Source organism: Pomacea canaliculata, linkage group LG6 (assembly GCF_003073045.1).
Source record: "Pomacea canaliculata isolate SZHN2017 linkage group LG6, ASM307304v1, whole genome shotgun sequence".
NCBI lineage: Eukaryota > Metazoa > Mollusca > Gastropoda > Architaenioglossa > Ampullariidae > Pomacea > Pomacea canaliculata.
The window spans coordinates 16,029,588-16,049,125 of record NC_037595.1 but is presented as its reverse complement, the minus strand read 5'-3'; the positions used below and the strand labels follow the sequence as shown (position 1 = coordinate 16,049,125).

Here is a 19,538-nt window from a genome sequence, read left to right as displayed (position 1 = left end):
ATAATCGTGTACATCTAGGTCCGAACGTAATTTTGAAACCTCTCTAAGGATGTCGCTCGCCTCACACCAAGTTCACAGTAATAATCGAATGTCCAGAGTTCATAATCTAATGTCCGCTGTTCATAATTCACACATATTGGGTTGATTCCTCGGAAGGTGATGAATTCTCTCTCGAGGCCCATTCGCCTTTTCCTACAACATGCACTCACATATCATTGTTTGGATGACAGCGCAGTAGTCAACGATCGTGTCGGGTACACAGGTGACTTTGTTTTCTGACCACAAAACACACCTTTGATGAGGTTTTGTCGAAAACGAGATGACTGGGCTAAGTACACAAAGAAGTTGACGGCGTTGTTGATCCAAGACATCTTTTCTGTAATCATCGTCACTGACATATACCCGTAGTAGTACCGTCCGTACGGTGAGAAGTCCCGGATGATGAATCGAGTGACGATGCAGGCAACAGAGGGCGCCATGGTGATGATGTAGAGACAGGAGACCAACACCAACATCTTGGTGGCACCTGCCTGACGGTCTCGGGACCCGCTGGTTGCGGAGCTTGTCTGCTCTCGCCATCGTGTGGCTGACATTAGTTTCATCACTGTCATGGCCGTGGCTAACGACACGATGACAAAAGTGATGACGGGTAGCGAGATGCTTAAGAAAGCGCTGGAAACCGAGTCTAAGATGTTTGCGTATTTTACTCCAATTTCCGTCGGCATTATTTTCCAGTCAAAGATTCCCGTAGAATTGATATAAACCCTAGCGACAGTAAACCTTAGAGGCAACACAATGTAGCACAGCTGTAAGAAGAAGAAAGATGCTGCCATCATGGCCGCCATGGTGCGCGTGCGAATGAGGTGAGTGACTCGGAGAGGCAGAAGAACACACAGACAGCGGTCCACAGCGATGATCATGCTGATGATGTCAGAGGTCGCTCGCAGCCCGTACACCACACCCAGGGTGTACGCCATAGACGTATACACGAATTCATCCCCAGCCAGCGGGTCCCACAAATCAATCAAAAAGTTTACACACGGAGTAAACAATGTCTGCAAAAAGACCAAAAGGTCGACTAGTGCCAATGAAAATAAACAAAGGTTTACACGGTCTCGCAGACCTTGTCGCCAGAAGACCACACAGCTGACTACATTTGTCACAAGCCCTACAAGACTGATGACCACACCCATGTATTTGTTCATAATTGTGTTCACCAAAATATAAAAAGAATAACTGACCATGTCTTCAGTGTTGTCCAGTTTAAAAATGGAAGTATTTAATACGTTAGATATAACTGTTGTATCCATATTTTTTTTTAAATGAGTTTTAAAATTAGTCGTTGATGTTAGAGTATGTCTCGCATGTTTAAATCTCACCGTCTTCCCGTGCTTTAAAATAAAGCCCATGCATTGGTTACCATAGCAACTGTTATACTGCAGTAAAGGGCAAGTTCACATAGTAAACTGAGGAACATTTATAGTGCAGGTACTTGAGCTGTCGATGGTTTTCAAAGGAAATTTGAATTGATTTTGTATACCATACAGTAAGTTTGTCCTTCAGTGAAATAATAGGCGGAGAAAATCGCATCTTCAAACACTCATCTCAGTGTGTATCATGTTTTTGTAGAGTTGCCACAGTAAATATTTTCCATCAAACTTGTGCAGCCTTCGAAACTTTAATTATCGTAGATTACACATAAAATTTATGGATGTTGCCAAATTAAGAGTTGTGTGCTTTGGTCTGTCATGCAATGTGTGCACAGACAACCCCGTGATCTGTGTTTGTCATTGTTGTGATTGTCACACACGCACGCATCTTCCTGCAATGTTTGCAAACACATCTTTTCTCCATATTTTTTCACCTTTTCAGATTATTATGCCAACTAGAATCAACATAGAAATAGATGTGTTGTGTAATCAAAAATGGAATTGATGACTTGTTATCACATCAAACAGTACTACACCCAAACAGCTTATTTACTTTAATTCAAAATGTTAGTTACGCGTAAATATTTTTTTAACTTTTCATCACATCAAATAGTTGCTACATTCATTTGTATGCACAAAACATAAGACTATAAGGACACGAATCAGAACCAAATCATTCCTATTTTACTTTTATACGAGAAATAATATTTTTAAGAAACACACTCACATACACGTGTATATGTGCCTTTAAGCGCCTGTATGTGTGTGAGAACGCGTTCGCGCTGTCTATAAAGAAAAGCACAGGAATCCGTGTCTATAGAATACATTCTCTGGAATATTTCCGAAATTTAAAAACAACTTTTAATTGCCGCCCGTTGGTCTATCAGTCGTGTGCCACAGAGAAGACTGACGAGATTAAGCCAACTGCCTGTTTCAAAAGGAAATTAAATTTTTAGTTGTACATCTTGGATTATTTATTTCTGTTTTATAGTATACATATAATAGTTATATATTATAGCGCTAAATGGTTTTTTAAAAGCTAATTCTTACAAACTACAAAAATCGCTTTAATTTCTTTCTTTTTGAAGAATCGAGAATATTAATCATGTTTAAATAGAAACACGTGTGTAAAAGTTCCCCAAGATGTCTATCATGGTTGTTAAAGGCCGATGTCGAAGTGGGCGTGTTTTCAAATGGTTTCGCCCGTGCGAGGGAAGGTAGGAGTACACGGTGGTGTACCAGCGGTCAGTCTTCCCTACTTGCTTCCCTGGCCCCGTGGCAGGGTGGAGATCGCAAGCAATAAACCGAGCAATAAAACGTGTTTCTCAGCCGAGTACTTGGTGTTGGCGGTTAGAAAGCTGAAGTGAAACGGTTTGCAACTGAACATACTGTCACAGTCAGGGTTAGGACCGACAATTAAATGTATTCTCCATCAAATAAAAAGAAAATAAGGGATAAAGAGATGAACAGCGGAAATGACACAAACACAAAAACAACTGTATTTTAAAACGTTGTAAAGTAGAACAATAAACTGATTACCTCCCTTCAAGTTTCATACCTTAAGGTGAGTTATCTCCCAGCATTGTCAGCCAGCTAAAGCACCACACCTAGCTTAGTGCTCGGGCGATAACATATTCAGATTTTCTTAAGGTTTCGGTTTATTTGCAAGTCCTTCAAATCAACTTCAAATCGAATGCATGGATTGTTCTGTCCGAATCGACATCTATAAAGTAGGACAAGAACTACTAGTCTTGTAATTGGTAGCAATCTTGATGATGTTGCTGCGATGGATCCTTCATCCCGGTAATCATTGTCGTCATTCGCGATCCTGATGTTGATGTCCTGTGTAGCTGCCATATTTGTAGAGAATGACTTCCAAATATTTCAAGCTGTCCATCTCTTGGAGCTGCATTTTGCTGCTGCTCTCTAGTAACAAGGTTTGATTATAAAGGATTATTTTGTTTCACAACATTTATTTGTTCCATTTTTATTTATTAGGGATCATGGGGGCAAGCGACGGAGACATCCCAGTTACAGGTTTACAGAAAAAAATAAAAACGCGGTTTTGAATCCATACATGTACTTACAAAATACAAAATGTACTTGCAAACTTATATATGCCCTGAGAAGTGTTTATGCACTTATGACAAGTGCAGATTTACTTACAACAAATGCAGAATATTTGGCGTGTAGCTTGTCCCTCATCAGGCTGCTTATTACCGCTCTGTCTATAAAGTGTTCTCAGCACACCATCACCGTTAATACCTACTAGTCATCACAGGCAATCGTTGTTATTTCTCTTTTTTTTTCCTCTTTCCGCGGTATTTTCTCTTATTCGACGAGAAGAAATACTTTTAAACCTTTACAGAAAACGTTCACTGGGGTCTGTTGCCAGTGTCAGTCCGTTACACTGGCTCTGTCATCGGAGTCATCTGTTACAATGGGTGTCGTGCAAACAGAAGAATTGCAGCTAAGGATCATACATCGGTGGGTATGTACCACACATGCACCCTGCAGTGAGTACACAGGCAGTACCCCAGTAGACAATAACCTTCGCAGGTTCCTTAAACTGGTTAGTGTATTTGAATGTTAAGGTCTGTCTATTAAAATGTCATTTATCCCTTACAAAAGAAACACTTTGTCATATTTTAAATATACGCCATTTTAGTTACTAAATTCTCAATTGTCTCTTACTTAGGTTGACCAAAGTGGATTCTATACTCCACATTATGATCAAAAGAGCATTTCTTCTACGTTTCCGTATAAAGCCGTACAGTTACCTTATTGTGCTGATATTTTAGTACAATTAAGGCACTAATTAAACTCCACTGCGCTTAACTTCATATTGGTCATCCACTTTACTGATCCTTCCACCAATAGAAGAGGAGAAATAAGAAGTTACACAAATAGAAAAATACGGTCTGTCTTTAGGGCTTAGAGGAGGAGCGAGTAAGAAAGTGAGAACATGTGTAGATGACGTTGATGAGAAGTGGGAGAGCGATAATCTGTGTAGAAAACATTGACGGGAAATGGAGTGTGAGACGTGAGATGTTGGACAGGAAACAAGGAGTGCTAAACCTGTTTTATCAACTACATATTTTCAACGACTTAGATTAACTGCTTCACTCCGCTGATTTCAATTTGCTCATCTACATTTCTAAAGGTGATATCATCCCGCGTTATTTTCGATGGAAGACTACACAACACCTGCACAACCTTCTCTATGAGTTCACCCACATCCTCTTGAACGCCAGCAAGCTAAAGATGTTTTACACAGGAAACATTCTATGTTTGTACTCTACAGTCTCTACAACAACCTTCAGGACCAGTGGTTATGTAACTTTACTCCTAATTCTGTGTTGTTATGTATTACAAGCAGCTACACACATTAGCTGCTCATTTCGAGGACTTTGTCTTACGTACGTACCCGTAACTATGGCAACAAAGGGTTTGTTAGCATAGTAGATAATCATAATATCCAATAATTAACTAAGATAAGTGTTATCTTTTCCTGTTCTTCTTATCATCATAAACATTAACAAAAGAAATCTCAGCAGTATTTGTGGTTGCACTGTAACATATAGAAACAGTCTCTGCATAGTCGTACTTGTAATAAAATCTACTGTAAACAGCAGGTCGGGTCAGGAAGGGTCGGAGGTCAGGTCAGTAACCCTCTCCCTATGTTATGTGTGACTGACATAGCCACCAGCAGTCACGTGTTCTCAGTTATAGAATGCAGGGTATAGACCATAGAGTTGTTTACATTCTCAAAGTAAAATACTGTGCAGCGACTAATCCAATAAAGACTAAAAGCAAATTATCACGAACTGTAAATATTAAAGTTAATACATAGTTCGGATAGAGATCTGTATGACATCAATGCGATAAAAAAATACAGTTCATCCTCTGAGTTCATCCTCGTTATTATTTTATATTTCCGCCATTAGTATTCGGTAACAAAAAAAAAAGATATCTCTACTACCCCTGCCTCCAACTGCTATAAAGGAAACATATAGTAAATAATAAAGAAAATAATAAAAAAAATACTTCGAGCATGGTGATACATGCCACACTAGTAGCTATGAGAAAATTAGGACGACTTATAAGCAAACTAATTGTAGCACTATTCCACTAGGTTGTTTACATCGACAACACTTTTGTCACAGATCTTGCTAAGCCCGCACGAGACTGGTTCTTTCTATTGTTGCACAAAACAACGCGGAGGTCACGCCGAAAACGAGACGACTGCGCGATGTAAACAAAAAAGTTGCCGGCATTGTTGATGAGAAAGAAAAGGTCAGTAATTAACAGCACCGCCACAAACAACTTGCAATAACGGCCGAAGGGTGAGAAGTCCTTCACAGCGAGTCGAGCGAAAAATGAAGCGACGTAGGGCGCCATGGTGACGATGTAGAGACACGACACCAGCACCAGCATCTTGGTGGCACCTGCCTGATGGCCCAGGGTCCCTCTCTTTACAGAACTCGTCTTCTCTCGCCATCGTGTGGCTGACATCAGCTTTAAGACTGTAACTGTCGTCGATGCTGACACAATGATGAATGTCGTGATGGGAAGGGCGATGCTTAAAAAGGTGACGGTGAACGGGTCCAGAATGTTTCCATATTTCAGTTCGATGTCAGTCTGAACCATTTTCCATCTATACGTGCCGGTTGAATTGACATAAACACTAGCCACGGTGAACTTAATGGGCAGCATGGCGTAGCTCAGCTGCAAGAAGACGAAAGATGTCGCCATCACGGCCACCATGGTGCGCGTGCGAATGAGGTGAGCGACGCGGAGAGGACAGACCACACACAGGCAACGGTCCACGGCGATGATCGTGCTGATAACATCAGACGTGGCATGCAGGCCGTATACGACACCCGCGGTGTACGACTGTGCTTTCATCCCGAACTCTTCTCTTAATGGTCTGGACACAAGACCGATGAACGGCTGAACAAATGAAATAACGAAATTGAGAGACAAAGTCAGAAGGTCCACCGAGGCCAGAGCAAATAAACACAGGTTTACACGATCTCGTAATCCTTGATGCCAAAAAACTAAACAGTTGAAAGCATTAGTAGGGATCCCTATGAAGTAAACAATAATAGAGGCATATAAGTTAATTATACCATCTATTAGGTAAAAGGTATCGTCACTCATGTCACCCGTGGTGTCCCAAACCTTCATCGAGATGTTCAAGATGAAGGACTGGGAAGTTCCTTCCATTATTAAGAAAAAAAACCTATTTTACAACTAACTTTGTCTTGAATAAAAAGACATCGCACACGTTTGTCTTTATTTACCTTTTTTAAGCTTAAAAAGACGAACTTAAGCACATCAGTTTGCCATCTTAATATCTCTCTGTTTCTTACAAGACTTGTAGATGAGAAGAGAAGGGATTCGACTCCTAGTGCCTACTTTCCTGAAGACAAGGGGTTTTATTGTACATAGATAATTACCACCTTGATGTTATTATCTAGTAAAGAAAACACTGAATAGTCTGCTGAAATATTATTAAGTTAGTTCATAAATTAATAGCTGTCAAAATCTTTCTAAAATAATTTAATATAGCCATGGAATCTTTGTTCTACAAACTTTCTTACCGCACAAAAATAAATATTTTATAGTTCAAAGGTACATTTATATTTTATACCTTTTGTAGTTTTAAATCAAGGGGAAGTTTACAGAGCTCTTTTCCCATTTTCAATTGATAAATTTCGAAAAAGCAAGTACTTTCAATCTACAATAGCTGAGTACTTTAATCGAAATACAAACATCTTCTACAACACACACACACGCAATCGTACGACAACCGCTGATTAACTGAAATTGAACCATCCTTGAATGCATACAAGACACGCAATAACTCATTGATTAATGATTTATTTATATTAGACCCAGTAAAAACACGTGCACCCTGAAATTAATCTGATATTGCCGCAGACAATTATTTCTAAAAGAGTGGTGGATGTTTAAAGGTTAAGCACGTTGGTTTGTTTAGATTAACTCTTGAGGTAGACCTGAACATCCAACACACTGCTTCAACACCCTCATCTACTGACGACCATTTGCAAAGACTTAACAGCAAGTTGCTTGCCTAAAAAATTCTTATTTCAGTCTAGTTGTTATCATTCACTTGTTAGTAACAACACACGTGCCGGCCCATGATGGTCATAACATATCTTTGTCTTCATTATGACAGGTAAGCGGCCTCCATCACGAAATAATCTTTGTCGGATGTCAAAAGTGTCACAGTGTTCTGAATGTAATCAGTATTTTTTAACATTTTCAAAGTGTAATTTTTAACTGAACTCTTTTGCCGTATACGTCTTTCTGAAAACAGCACTAGTCGTTTTTTTTTTCTTGGAAACCGCAGCCTCTTGCACGTATTTACAGAATTGTCATTGAACTGTGCTAATACACCTTAATACACATCCCTCTGGCAAATCATTTAACTTTGCTTTCTTTGCTTTCTTTGTTTTATGAACAAGAAAAAAACTGAAAACTTGTGTTAAAATGCACGCGAGAACAAGATGACATACAAAAGCCGACAGGTAAGCTTTTGTGGGTCAAAGGTTAAGTCGCCAGGGACTCTATAGTCAAGTCCTGGCCGTTAATGGGTTTAACTGGGTAAAATACAGTGTCTCTGTGAAGGGTGATGTTTGTAGGTGTGTATCTCAGTAGGAATGTGTTCAGTCTTGTTTGTGGCAACTGGCATCTTTCCCTAAAGTTTGCCAATTAATTAAATAAAATTGCACCGCACTTAACGAACCGACGCACCTCTCAGTTCGGACTCCAATGACCATTGGCCGATCATCTCCTCCATTAGTTAAGAAGACCGTCCTTAAATGGTTCGATACTTTATTTTTACCATTTTTCTTTTGATTGATTTCTACTTTATAAGTTAGTGTCAAGTTGACCTCAAGGCTTGTTAGTTAAAGGTCGCATGAGCCTAGGAACGCAATGTATACACTGAAAAAAAAAAATTGAAATTTTTGACACAAACTATTCTCTACTGGAGTTGTTTGGGAGAGCTTGGGTCTTAAAAGAGACCAATCACCATCACATAACAATTATTTACTTTCCAAAGTCCTTCCAGGCTGCCAGCGAGCTATTCTCACCAAACCTGCAGTTGTCAGTCACACTTCACTCCACCTGCGCCATCAAACATGACAAGTCATTTGATTTTATGTGACAGACCATTTTCTGCCACTTTTGTTTACAGTATGATGTGAAGGTTGAGTCATATGATTTTTATGTGACTGTGAAGTTCTACAAAACACTATATGATTATTATATTATGATAGTAAAGAGTCAAATCATGGCAATATTGTCAATCATTCTTTAATAAATAAAGTGACAGTCTACTAGCAGCTCGCAAACAAACAAAGCGCCACCTGTCACAAAGGTGTGAAATGAAAAGAGAAACCCTCCCTGATTACAAGATCGTCCGAGGTATGTCAGCCTCACAAGCGCGTGCCGACACCAAACACGTGCAACACAACTATGAATGAGCGCGTGTTGCTATGGGAACAGAAATCAAATCGCACACTGAAAGACATCTGGATAAATTTCAATTAAATAAATCAACAACGAAATTTTCAATCTATCAATAATTAAAGTAGATGTACATAATACAGTTGATTACATCAGTACTAAGTACAGTAAATAAATGCATTATACTTCATGAGACAGGAATATATTACAAAGAATATAATGAAGATAAATATTCATTAGGTGAAGTGGTTGCGTAGTAGCAGCTCACAGTACAGCCCTGAGCACGAGAAACACTGACAAACATCGTCACGTGATTGAGCATCAGTCGCTTCAATAGAGAACCAGCTCCACAGCATTATCATCCTCTTTATCGAAATTTTCTTCATTAAGCATAATTATCGTCCAGTTCCTGAGTAATAGTTATTGGGGCTACTAAGCGATGACTGTTATCAATACCGAATAAAATTGTTCGTTGTGCCCATCAGGTTGTAATATCTCGACTTTAGCCGCTCCACACGTTTCTTACTGCATTACATGTCTGGAGTTGTGTCCCTTTGCATTCAGTGCGACTCTGTGTGTACAAAATATGTTTTATCGAAATCAGTAACACATAAGCAAACAATCAGTGGTGATGATAAACCGAAATCTCAATTTTATAAGTTCCCATGTTTCCAATTCGCGTAAGTCCTGAATGTAAACCTACTAAAATAAACACGAATGTCTACAAAACAGAAATATTTCCAACATACTTCAATGCATACCTACCACAGACCTACTTATAGTAACAGATTCCTATGTGTATATATATTTATTATATCTCCTTCTCATAGACTTATGTCTACCTCACAAAGTCTCGCGTTACAACCTGAGAAAAACCTTACCCGCACTAATATACAAAAACCATTTTTATAAAACGTTATTTGTTCTCAAAAACGAAATCCACGCTAATATAGAAAAAATTCTAAAAATGTACAATATATAAGTGAGCATAAATATTTTACTGCTTTCTAATAAACCGCGGACAATATTACCAAACTATACCTACTCGGGACATGTTCGCTTTATTTTAACGCTAAAACGATTGACTTGTTTACTTGTTTAGCTTCCTGGACGGAGGACTTTACATAGGAAAGTATGAAGAAATATTTGAAAAATAGTCCAAACGCATAAAATGGAAAGTCCAGTAACAAGATGGATACAATAACGCCCCCAAAACATTCCGACCCTCATGGGGTGAATTAAAAAGGATAAACAAGCATCCTATGTCTCAAACAAACCAACATCTCGGATCGAAAAGTTCAGTAAATTAAAAAACATTCTTATGAAAGCAATTATGAGAGATTATTCTTTCACTTCCTTTATATACAATCCCTAAAGTATTACAGAAAGAGGAGTCAGGTCCCGACCTAAGCGTCCTTCCTTTCCACAGATAATGATCGTCATCATGAAGAGCAGGAGATGAGGGCTGCGCCTGGGCATCCTTTAACTGAAGATTTTACACAAGCACGTTTTACTAACAGACAGACACGGGTATCTAAGACATAGTTTTAAGCATCCCACCCTGAACAGTTGAGTGAAGTGTGAAGAAAGGTCGCTAGGCGAGGATCAAACGCATGGTGATGAGCTCCGCCCACTGACGATGGATCTTCCGGTGGAGGTTTCAGACAGCGGCGTCAAGACCTTGGATGCACTTTACTTAGTTCACACAATCATTAATTGACAAGCAGTCATTCACAATCATTTACAGTAATCATTGACAAGCAGTCATTCACAAACAATCATTTCCAGTAATCATTCACAAAAGAGAAAAAAGCTTTATACTGACGTCACTGCCTACTTCAGTGTACGTGCCCCTCGTGACGCGCGATTTTAGTAACGGCTGAGTGACCTCGTCTTGTGACAATGGGCCATCAAAAGGATGCAGGTCATGCCGACAATCAAAACATTTGCTTCAGCGTCGCAATCAGTGTCATCATAACAGGTCAAAGGGACGTTTTCGTTGACTGAACTTCAGTAAATAGTTTTGCTGAGCGTTGATCAGACGAGGTTTCCTTCTGACATGGCCGCAAAATGACGAGAAGGTCACGGCGGAAGCGGGAGGATTGTGCGAGGTACACGAAGAAGTTGACGGCGTTGTTTAGTAAAGAGAAGGAGTCTGAGATCGCAGATATCGCCATGTACTGCATGTAGTAACGGCCGTAGGGCGAGAAGTCTCGGACGATGATTCGTGTGAAAATGGTAGCGACGAAGGGTGTCATGGTTACGATGTAGAGACACGAGACCAACACCAACATCTTGGTGGCACCTGCCTGACGGTCTTGGGTCTCACTGTTTGCGGAACTCGTTTTCGCTCGCCATCTTGTCGCTACTCTCAGCTTTCCTACGGTCAAGGCCGTCGCTGCTGCTACTGTGGTGAAGTTCACAATGGGGAGAGATATACTCAAGAAACCTCCATAAATTATGTCAAAAATGTTTCCATATTTTAGTCCAATGTTCGTCTGTACTAACGTCCACTCAATTTTGCCGGTTGCATTGACATAATTCTTAGCAACATTAAACCTCAGGGGCAAGACAACGTAGCTCAACTGTAAGAAGATGAAAGATGCTGCCATCATGGCCGCCATGGTGCGCGTGCGAATGAGGTGAGTGACTCGGAGAGGCAGAAGGACGCACAGGCAGCGGTCCACGGCGAGGATCATGCTGATGATGTCCGAGGTCGCTCGCAGCCCGTACACAAACCCGAGTCCATATACGAGTGACTTGAAGGTTAGCTCCTCTCCTAAGGACTTGTCCCACAAGTCGATGAAAAACTGAATAAAAGGAATAACGAAAATGCAAAAGAAAAATACTCCATCCGTGAGGGCCAATGAGAACAAACAGAGATTAACTCGTTCTCCCAGACCGTATTTCCGAAATATCAGACAGTTTAGCACATTGGTTGGAATACCTACAAGACTGATACCTAAGGTGACGTAGCTAGTAAATATTGTAATTACCAACCTTAAAGTAGAATAATTTCCAAAGTCACCCGCTTTATCCAGTCTCGTTCCTGATACATTCAAGGAGGACTGAGTCGTTGCTTCCATTTTGAAGACGTGTAAAACTTAAAGTCTCACATAAAGTGCTCCATTGTGTGGCCAAGATGCCCGCTGCTCTACTCGCACAATAATCATTGACTAACACATGGTAACAAGGAGTAAGAATGTCTGTAAGCACGCACTACAGAAAGATAATCCGTGTACTCCAGCAGGACCATGTATTTTTCTATACACTGTATTCAAGTAGCGGCTGACAACCGCTGAGAGAAGCAGACTGACGGAGCAGCAAGGGGAGAGTATTCCCTGCTGCAGGACCAGCGTGTCAGAGTGAGAGTAATGAGTAGGCTTATCTGCTCAACGCACTGGGAGGAGAGTAAGGCAGGCAGGGAGATAATCAAGAGAACAGCGATGGAGAAGACAGTCTAGTTTGCCAGTCACGTGAGCAAAGCAGGAGATTCACGTGACCAGTATTATCCCCTGGAACACCAGGCGGACAACAGCGTGAGGACACAAGTGGGACAACCAGGTGGACGATGTCTGATGTCATCAGCACTCAGAGAATGACAGAAAGTGGAGACAATAAGCAGTCACTAGCAAGATTATTTCTGTAGCGTTTAATATTTTCCCTCATATTGACATTTCTCATCAAAATTGCTGAAGTAAATTGCCAGCAATCGATCTTTCGAACAGCTCCACAATCTTCTTTCCAAAACATTTTCGCTAACATAAATTTCAGATTAAAATGTCAACATGACTAATATCTACAGCAGCAAGAGTAGGTCGTAACACACCTACAAAATCATACATGATTTTCACACATTCACATACATCTACATGCACGCACACTCGCAGGCACTCAAATGCTCACACACAAACACACACATGCACGCAGACACGCATGGAGCAATCAACTACAGACACACATTTGCGTGTTTATCCTACTTTTTAAGTTTTCGTTTAGCAAATCATATTATTTTTTCCTTGGGGTTTTTCCCTTTTTTGTATTTTAATGTTTAAAACAATATTAAATGTTCAGTAGCAATTCAGAAATAAATAATTTAATTGGGTAGAACGCAATTTGTGGAACAAGCAAACACTGAGGTTACCTACTTGCCATCTTATGTAAACTCTACTGAAAAGTGAATTTTCGATTTTAGCTTTAATCATTCTTTTGCATGTTTGCAAATAATAACGATTGCTTACAATTAATTCTGTTCGCTGCTTGTATCATCTATGTATCTTCATATAGACACAACTGTGTCAAACACACACACACACACACGTCCACACGCACACACACACATATGTGTATATATGTTCATTTACGCACAATTGTGAACTTAAAGAAGTTATATTTATGTTCAGTTATCCACACACCCTCAAATTCTAAATTTACGAATAATCTTGATTCGGTGACTTGTGTGTAAAGTCGTCACCCACGCTGCTGTGGTCAACATTTGACATCAACTGCTTTATAATTCAAAGGCTGGGGATCGCAACTACGCTGTACTCCACACATGTTGAGTGACTACACGGGTAGTTGAGAGCTGGGTGTCCCTCTCTACAACACCCGTTGTTTGTTTCACATTGATGCTCGTCTCGTCTGTGACTAGAAAGAGGAGTACATTGTCATCGCCACCACGTAGGAGGCTGAACTGACATGTCAATCATTAGGACATGTACGTTTAGGGGTGGGATTGCATGGTCGTGGTCGTCAGGGTCGTAATATGACCCTGACGTGTGTGTGTGTGAGTGAAAGATATTTAGTGTATATCTAGTGCACTTGGGAACCCGTTTGCAACGGTGCCGACATGCGGTAACTGTAACATGTTGTTCATATAACGACCCTGGTGACCTATTAAGGTCATGCAAATCTCGGTCACACAATCTGTATCTGCCCTTCTCTGGACTCCGATTGCTGCATTGCAAGGCATCGACTGACTAATCGGGTAGTTATTTATTTTCATTATTTCTATGACAATTTGAAAGACATTGGGTGTCTAGGCAATGCTTGGTGTAGCTGTGTACCCTGGGAGAATATAACAAAGTAATAAGTACCAGTGGACTAACAGCATTTGTGCTTTAGGTGAGTGATTGGGTCACTAAGACATTCGTCGCTGCAAGAATTTACAAATCTGCTTTCTGTTGCTCTGTGATAGACCTTGTCTACCTTCAAGCACCATCAATATCACAACAATCATTAGCATCAGCAAACACCTCAACAGGTTATAATAATACAATAATGTAAGCGTGGACTGGTCTGAAACATTTCACAATGTGACTGTTGACCTGATGGAAACTGTCAGCTAGATACACTCGCATCTCTCAAGTAAGGTCAGGAAACATCAAAATGCATTGTTTACGCCTCAAATTAACACACTTTAGTTTACAGTATTTACAACCTAAATATATCATCATGTTGTCACCCTCCACATCTGGAGTCAGTCTGGCTGTCGATTTTTTGTTAATTAATTGAACAGTAAAACAGTAGCATTGTTTCCTTCGTTCTGAGTAAATGCAATGATCTATTTTTCCCGATGTCCTAGTTTGAAGAGGTTTTGTGAAACGTGATTAGTGCTGTGGACATAACATTTATCACCTTCATCGTCAATTTTAATGGACATTTATATTTGCACCGACTGTTTGTCTGAAGATGGAAATAGGGTATGGAGTATTAGGGTAGCGAGAAATCTAGTAATGGTTGCTTTGTGTTTCTATTTGAATATCATCTAATTATCCAGGAGAAGTACTCAGATGTTGTATTGATGTGTGTGGAATGTTCAGCTGAATAAATCTTCACATACGTTTATGTGCGAGTTTTGCTCTGTTATGCTAAAGAAATCGAATAAATAAGTCTGTGAAACATTGTGAAATCGGTAAACACGTATAAAAAGTAAAAAATATCAACCTGTCCCTTGCGTACAATACGACAAACACTGGCATCATTCATCCAGGCACTCAAACACATGTACAGAGATGTTTGTTATCGTCTGAAAAGTCTATTTATTTACAATATTTTTCTGACCTACCACCACACACCACTCACACACCATACTCACCCACATGCCACTCACATACCGTACACACCCACATACTCACCTAAACTGCATTCCTGTTATTTCAGTGAACATACTGTATACAGCAACATGCCGAGTGATCGACCTCTTCATGCCACAATCTCTAAACAGTAAACATCTGTTGCCTTTAACTAACATCGTTAACTTTAATGTTCATACAAACAACAATGTCAGACCAGTGAAATCACCGGCGAGGTAAGTGGCAATGATGTGGCTGCGATGGGGACCGTTAGATATCACAGATTTGACCGCAAACAAAGGTTGAAGTGGATACATCACTTCTTAAACACACGCGTGCACATAAACACGTATGTTAATAGTTTCGATAATATTTTCTCTTTATCGTAAGTTTACGGCTTCAAAAACTCCTCAAACTAATTTATGTCGGAAGTACGTGATAAGTAGTTAACTTTCGTTGGTCTTAAGGAGCAATGTGTACATGTTACATATCAGATCTCGGAGAAAGACTTTTATTTCAAGAAGCAGCTAATCAGAGTGCTAAAACCATCAAGAGAGGTTGGCTGGTTTCTTTAGCAGGAAAGTGCTTCCACCGTGGTGCGATTTCACACTATAGAGGAGGAAGGAAACCGGATCAGAAACAAGATCTGAACACTGAGCCGCTCACTGCAGTGGTGGTCAGCGAGTGTTTAATTAACCTGCCGGGCGCCCCCGGATCCATCAAGGTAAACAAGCGACCCTAGCCTCATCTTTTCGCTGTTCTACGAGTCCTTTCACTAAAGCACACACAACAAATCTTCGCATATAAAATACTGAAAGGTAAACTGTCTCCTTACTTATCTTCACTATTTGGCACAAAAAAATATAGGAATCAAAGTTAAATATCCCCATTCCTATAATTGTTCTGTTTAACTTAAGCCTGAAATAGTCAAGCAGTTTTTTTTTGTGGAACAGCCTCTCTCTTCCTCTCTAAACTGTAATGAGTGTAATACCTATACACCAATGTATGATTATCTACAGAGGTGTGGTATACACCATTAGCAAGCAAAGAGACACGATGTGTATTAAATATATACAGATTCACAGTCATAAAGCTTTTGAGATGGTTTGCTTTTGCAGCAGCCAATGTAACAATTAGTTTTTAATTGCCAATCGCTTGCATATTATCTCCACTATTGTTGTCATAACGTATTTTACATCAGTTCGATAACTTACTTGTGCCCCTGTGCAGGGCGGAGCCTAGATATCAAAGACTTGGCTTATTCTACAACCCTCGTTGACCTAGATTACAATAAACTTCAAGTGTAAAACGATAACATATTTTATATACATTTTTACTCATAGATTTAAATAATAAATACTCTCAATCAAGAGAGTTAAACATTTTCTCCTCTCCTCACGAAAGTTTGGGTAAGGGAGGCTGATGCGTGAGTTAAAATACCCTCCACATTATCATTACCGTTATTTTTTTCAAAAGGACCATTGCTTCCATGAGATCAGTCATATCAACCTTAAATCAAAACTGTTTATCTCAAGATATACCGTTTCCTACTAGATTTTAAATTGCAAACTACTAGTGTTGTTCCAAAAAAAGAGGAGCAAAATATTTGTTTCCAAATTTCTAGTTATGTATTAATTTTCGGTATCTTAGAATACTAGTTTTTTTCCTTGCAGCAAGTCTTAGAGACAAGCACCGATCTGAACCGTGACGACCTGCTGTAGAAGACAAAGAAGTTGGAGGCGCTGTGAAATCGTGGGCAGACGTATGCTATGACAGTAGAACCCATAAATAAATAATAATAACGACCATTTGGTGAAAAATCGTAAACAAGTAGTCGGGTAAATGTCACTGCCACAATAGGAACCATGCTGCAGATGTAGATGAAGGAGACGACCAGAATCATCTTGGTCAGCGCCGTTTCGTGAACTCCTTTCTTGTGGCACGTGGAACTCGTCTTTCTTCGCCACTTAGCCGCTGCTGTCAGCTTGATGACAGTGATGACTGCTGTGATGAACACTACGAAAAAAGTAATGAGTGGCAGTGATGCTGTCAGGACTGACATTTCTATAGTCCGAAACAACTCCTGGTTTTCAAGAAACAATTGTGTCGGCACCAGCCGCCATTCCACCATTCCGCCTACTTCAATGTTAACGACATTATACTCGAGAGGGACAACAACATAGCCAAGCTGTATCAAGACAAAGCACACAGCCAGCAACACGCCCATAGTACGAGTGTGTAGGAGTGAAGCGGCTTTGAGCGGAAACACCACACACACGCACCTCTCTACCGCGATGATCATATTATAACAACCGGAAGTCGCACGCAGACTGTAGATGACACTCACACCCACACTAAGAATCTTGAGAGTGTATTCCTGGGCGTGAGGACTACTGGCGAGGTGAAGAAATGGTCCGACACTCAGGACGGGCATCAGGTACAGCAAGTCCACAGCAGCCAGACAGAAGAGACAGAGGTTCATCCGGTCTCGCAGACCCTGACGCCAGAACACCAGGCACGTGACCAGGTTGGCGGGAATGCCCACTACAGATATTGCAAGTGCCAGACACCCGCTGACAACATCGTTGATGATCTCGTACGTCGCCTTAGACATCAAATCGCTTGGCCTCTCTCTGGATGGTAGAACTGTAGTGTCGGCCTGAGCAAACGCAAACTGGTTTGTCACGTTCATCACGGAAACCACAGCTGTGACCTCGATGTCTGAAGAGAAAACAATGAAAACATAGTCATCGCGATGACATTTCTCGTGGAGTTTGTTTCTTCTCTAATGGATTTTTTTTTAGGAAAATAAACTAGTTTCTCTCAGCATCAATTTCTTTTACTTTCATTGATGTAAGGCTTTAAAATATGTTGTCAGAAAAATTTGTTTGAAAAGTAGAATGTAGGAAATACAAAGCCGTTAAAATGCCAGGTTTTCTAAACTGAGTTTTCCAACCGCTTTCTTACCTTTTATTCATTTCTAGAACATAAGCTAAAAACTGTGATGTGGTCACTCAGACAGTCCATCTCAAATAATTTGTGGTATCAGTTAACTGGTCATATCTCATAAACTCCTGTTTCATGACAGAAAGATGTGCTCTTTGTGCTTTCACCTGAAAACTAAGTGAAGGAAAGTTTCCTAAGAGACAAAGAACTCGCATAAAGAGCAGTGCTGGAGAGTTTATAGACAAGGAATTGTAAATTACTGTCAATCTTTTTCCCAAAAAAAAACATTTTTACAATGGTAGGAAAATAGTTTATTTAATGTCAACTTTAGCATAATATTTATTTAATTTCTTAAAATAAAATATTACAACAAATTGCAAGTTATATATTTGTGATAAATATAAAGACAAAATTATTTGTCTTGCCAGACAAATTATCAACATTAACTTCGGACTCTTTGCTGCCACAGATATTCGTCTTTCCTAAGCTAGGTCTGTGTGCGTCTGTGTATAGAAATATTTTATGATTTACTTCTTATTTTATTGTTGAATATTATAAAATTGGTATGTCCTCTACAGAAGACAATCGAAATAACGCACATATAAAAGATTTCTTATATTAAACAAATGCTATTAAGTTGTCAGCTGCGCATGAAAGAGGAATTTAAATGTTTCTTCATACTTAATCTTTTCCAAATGTGTTAATTTGCAAACAAAGAGAATAACTTCTAAGACACATCATGCAGAAACTCTGCCAAGGAATGCTCAAGCTAATAGTTGGGAATTTAATAAATAATTGCTCATAAATAATTTCACATGCTATCAACAATTTTGTGTAATTTTAATCTTTCTTTGAGAATGAATGCAAAAATATCTTTACTAGTTTGTAGGTCCGCCCTTCACGACCGAGTGGACACTGACTGACGGAGCAGCTCGTTCGTGAGTTGATGTGATTTTGAGAGATGTCTGAGTTGTGTTTCCAGACACCTGTTGGTAATCATGTCACAACAAAGGTGAGACAAAGCTACATTTATTATCCTCACGTCAGGTACACACGTACCGCTACTCAAAGTTCTTACAAAGATTTCATTTAATTTTTTTCATACTCGATGCAGCAAGATCTGTAATTGTTTCTGTCTTGCTCAGGTCGAAGATCACTTGTCAAACACTGCTGATGCAGCCTCAGGTGTCACACGTTACTAAGCACGTCACTGTGCAGGTACTCAGGACGTCACTGACGTCTCCCAGGTAAGGTGAGTGAGCTTTGATGGCCTGGAGCTCAGTTTCCTGTGTTGTGCGTTAATGTTACCTGCTGACTGTAAGATCAGTGGTCGACAAGTGAGCTTGGGACAGGTAACACCTATATCTGTTATGATACATAACCTCACTTAGCCTGAAGTAAGATGATCTTCTTTAGGAAATAAACCTGCCACTAGATTCTATGTTTGATGTTCAGTGACAGTCACGTGATTGTCTTAACCAATCACAAGAGAACGCTTACTGGCTTTATTTTACAGCGACGAAATAAAAAGCTGACATCTCTCCTGTCATCGTCTGTGACATCAATCGATCTTTCAAACAGCTCCACA

At 39.9% G+C, this 19,538-nt stretch overlaps 3 protein-coding genes across 3 annotated transcripts; all 3 read right to left on the bottom strand.

Annotated features, from left to right (window-relative positions):
• Positions 1–212: 212 nt before the first annotated feature.
• Positions 213–977, bottom strand: LOC112566165. Its single transcript, XM_025242159.1, has one exon. It carries the CDS (start codon positions 975–977, stop codon positions 213–215), a length of 765 nt encoding a protein of 254 aa, XP_025097944.1.
• Positions 978–5,570: 4,593 nt separating this feature from the next.
• On the bottom strand, positions 5,571–6,659 carry LOC112566164. Its single transcript, XM_025242157.1, has one exon. The coding sequence runs from the start codon at positions 6,657–6,659 to the stop codon at positions 5,571–5,573; it is 1,089 nt and encodes a 362-aa protein (XP_025097942.1).
• Positions 6,660–10,912: 4,253 nt separating this feature from the next.
• Positions 10,913–17,618, bottom strand: LOC112566163. The gene is made up of 2 exons (XM_025242156.1): positions 17,352–17,618; positions 10,913–11,740 (listed from the first exon to the last, which is right to left on the bottom strand). Exons 1-2 carry the CDS (start codon positions 17,616–17,618, stop codon positions 10,913–10,915), a joined length of 1,095 nt encoding a protein of 364 aa, XP_025097941.1.
• Between the last annotated feature and the right edge of the window lie 1,920 nt (positions 17,619–19,538).

What these genes read in the sequence shown, in the direction of transcription:
- LOC112566164 (XM_025242157.1), bottom strand. Translation starts at nt 6,659, where the DNA reads ATGGAAGGAACTTCCCAGTCCTTCATCTTGAACATCTCGATGAAGGTT.
- LOC112566163 (XM_025242156.1), bottom strand. Translation starts at nt 17,618, where the DNA reads ATGTCTAAGGCGACGTACGAGATCATCAACGATGTTGTCAGCGGGTGT. An exon ending in TCAAGATTCTTAGTGTGGGT is followed by an intron (nt 11,741 to 17,351) that starts GTGAGTGTCATC and finishes CCTTTTATTCAG; the next exon opens with TTTTTCATCGACTTGTGGGA.
- LOC112566165 (XM_025242159.1), bottom strand. Translation starts at nt 977, where the DNA reads ATGGCGTACACCCTGGGTGTGGTGTACGGGCTGCGAGCGACCTCTGAC.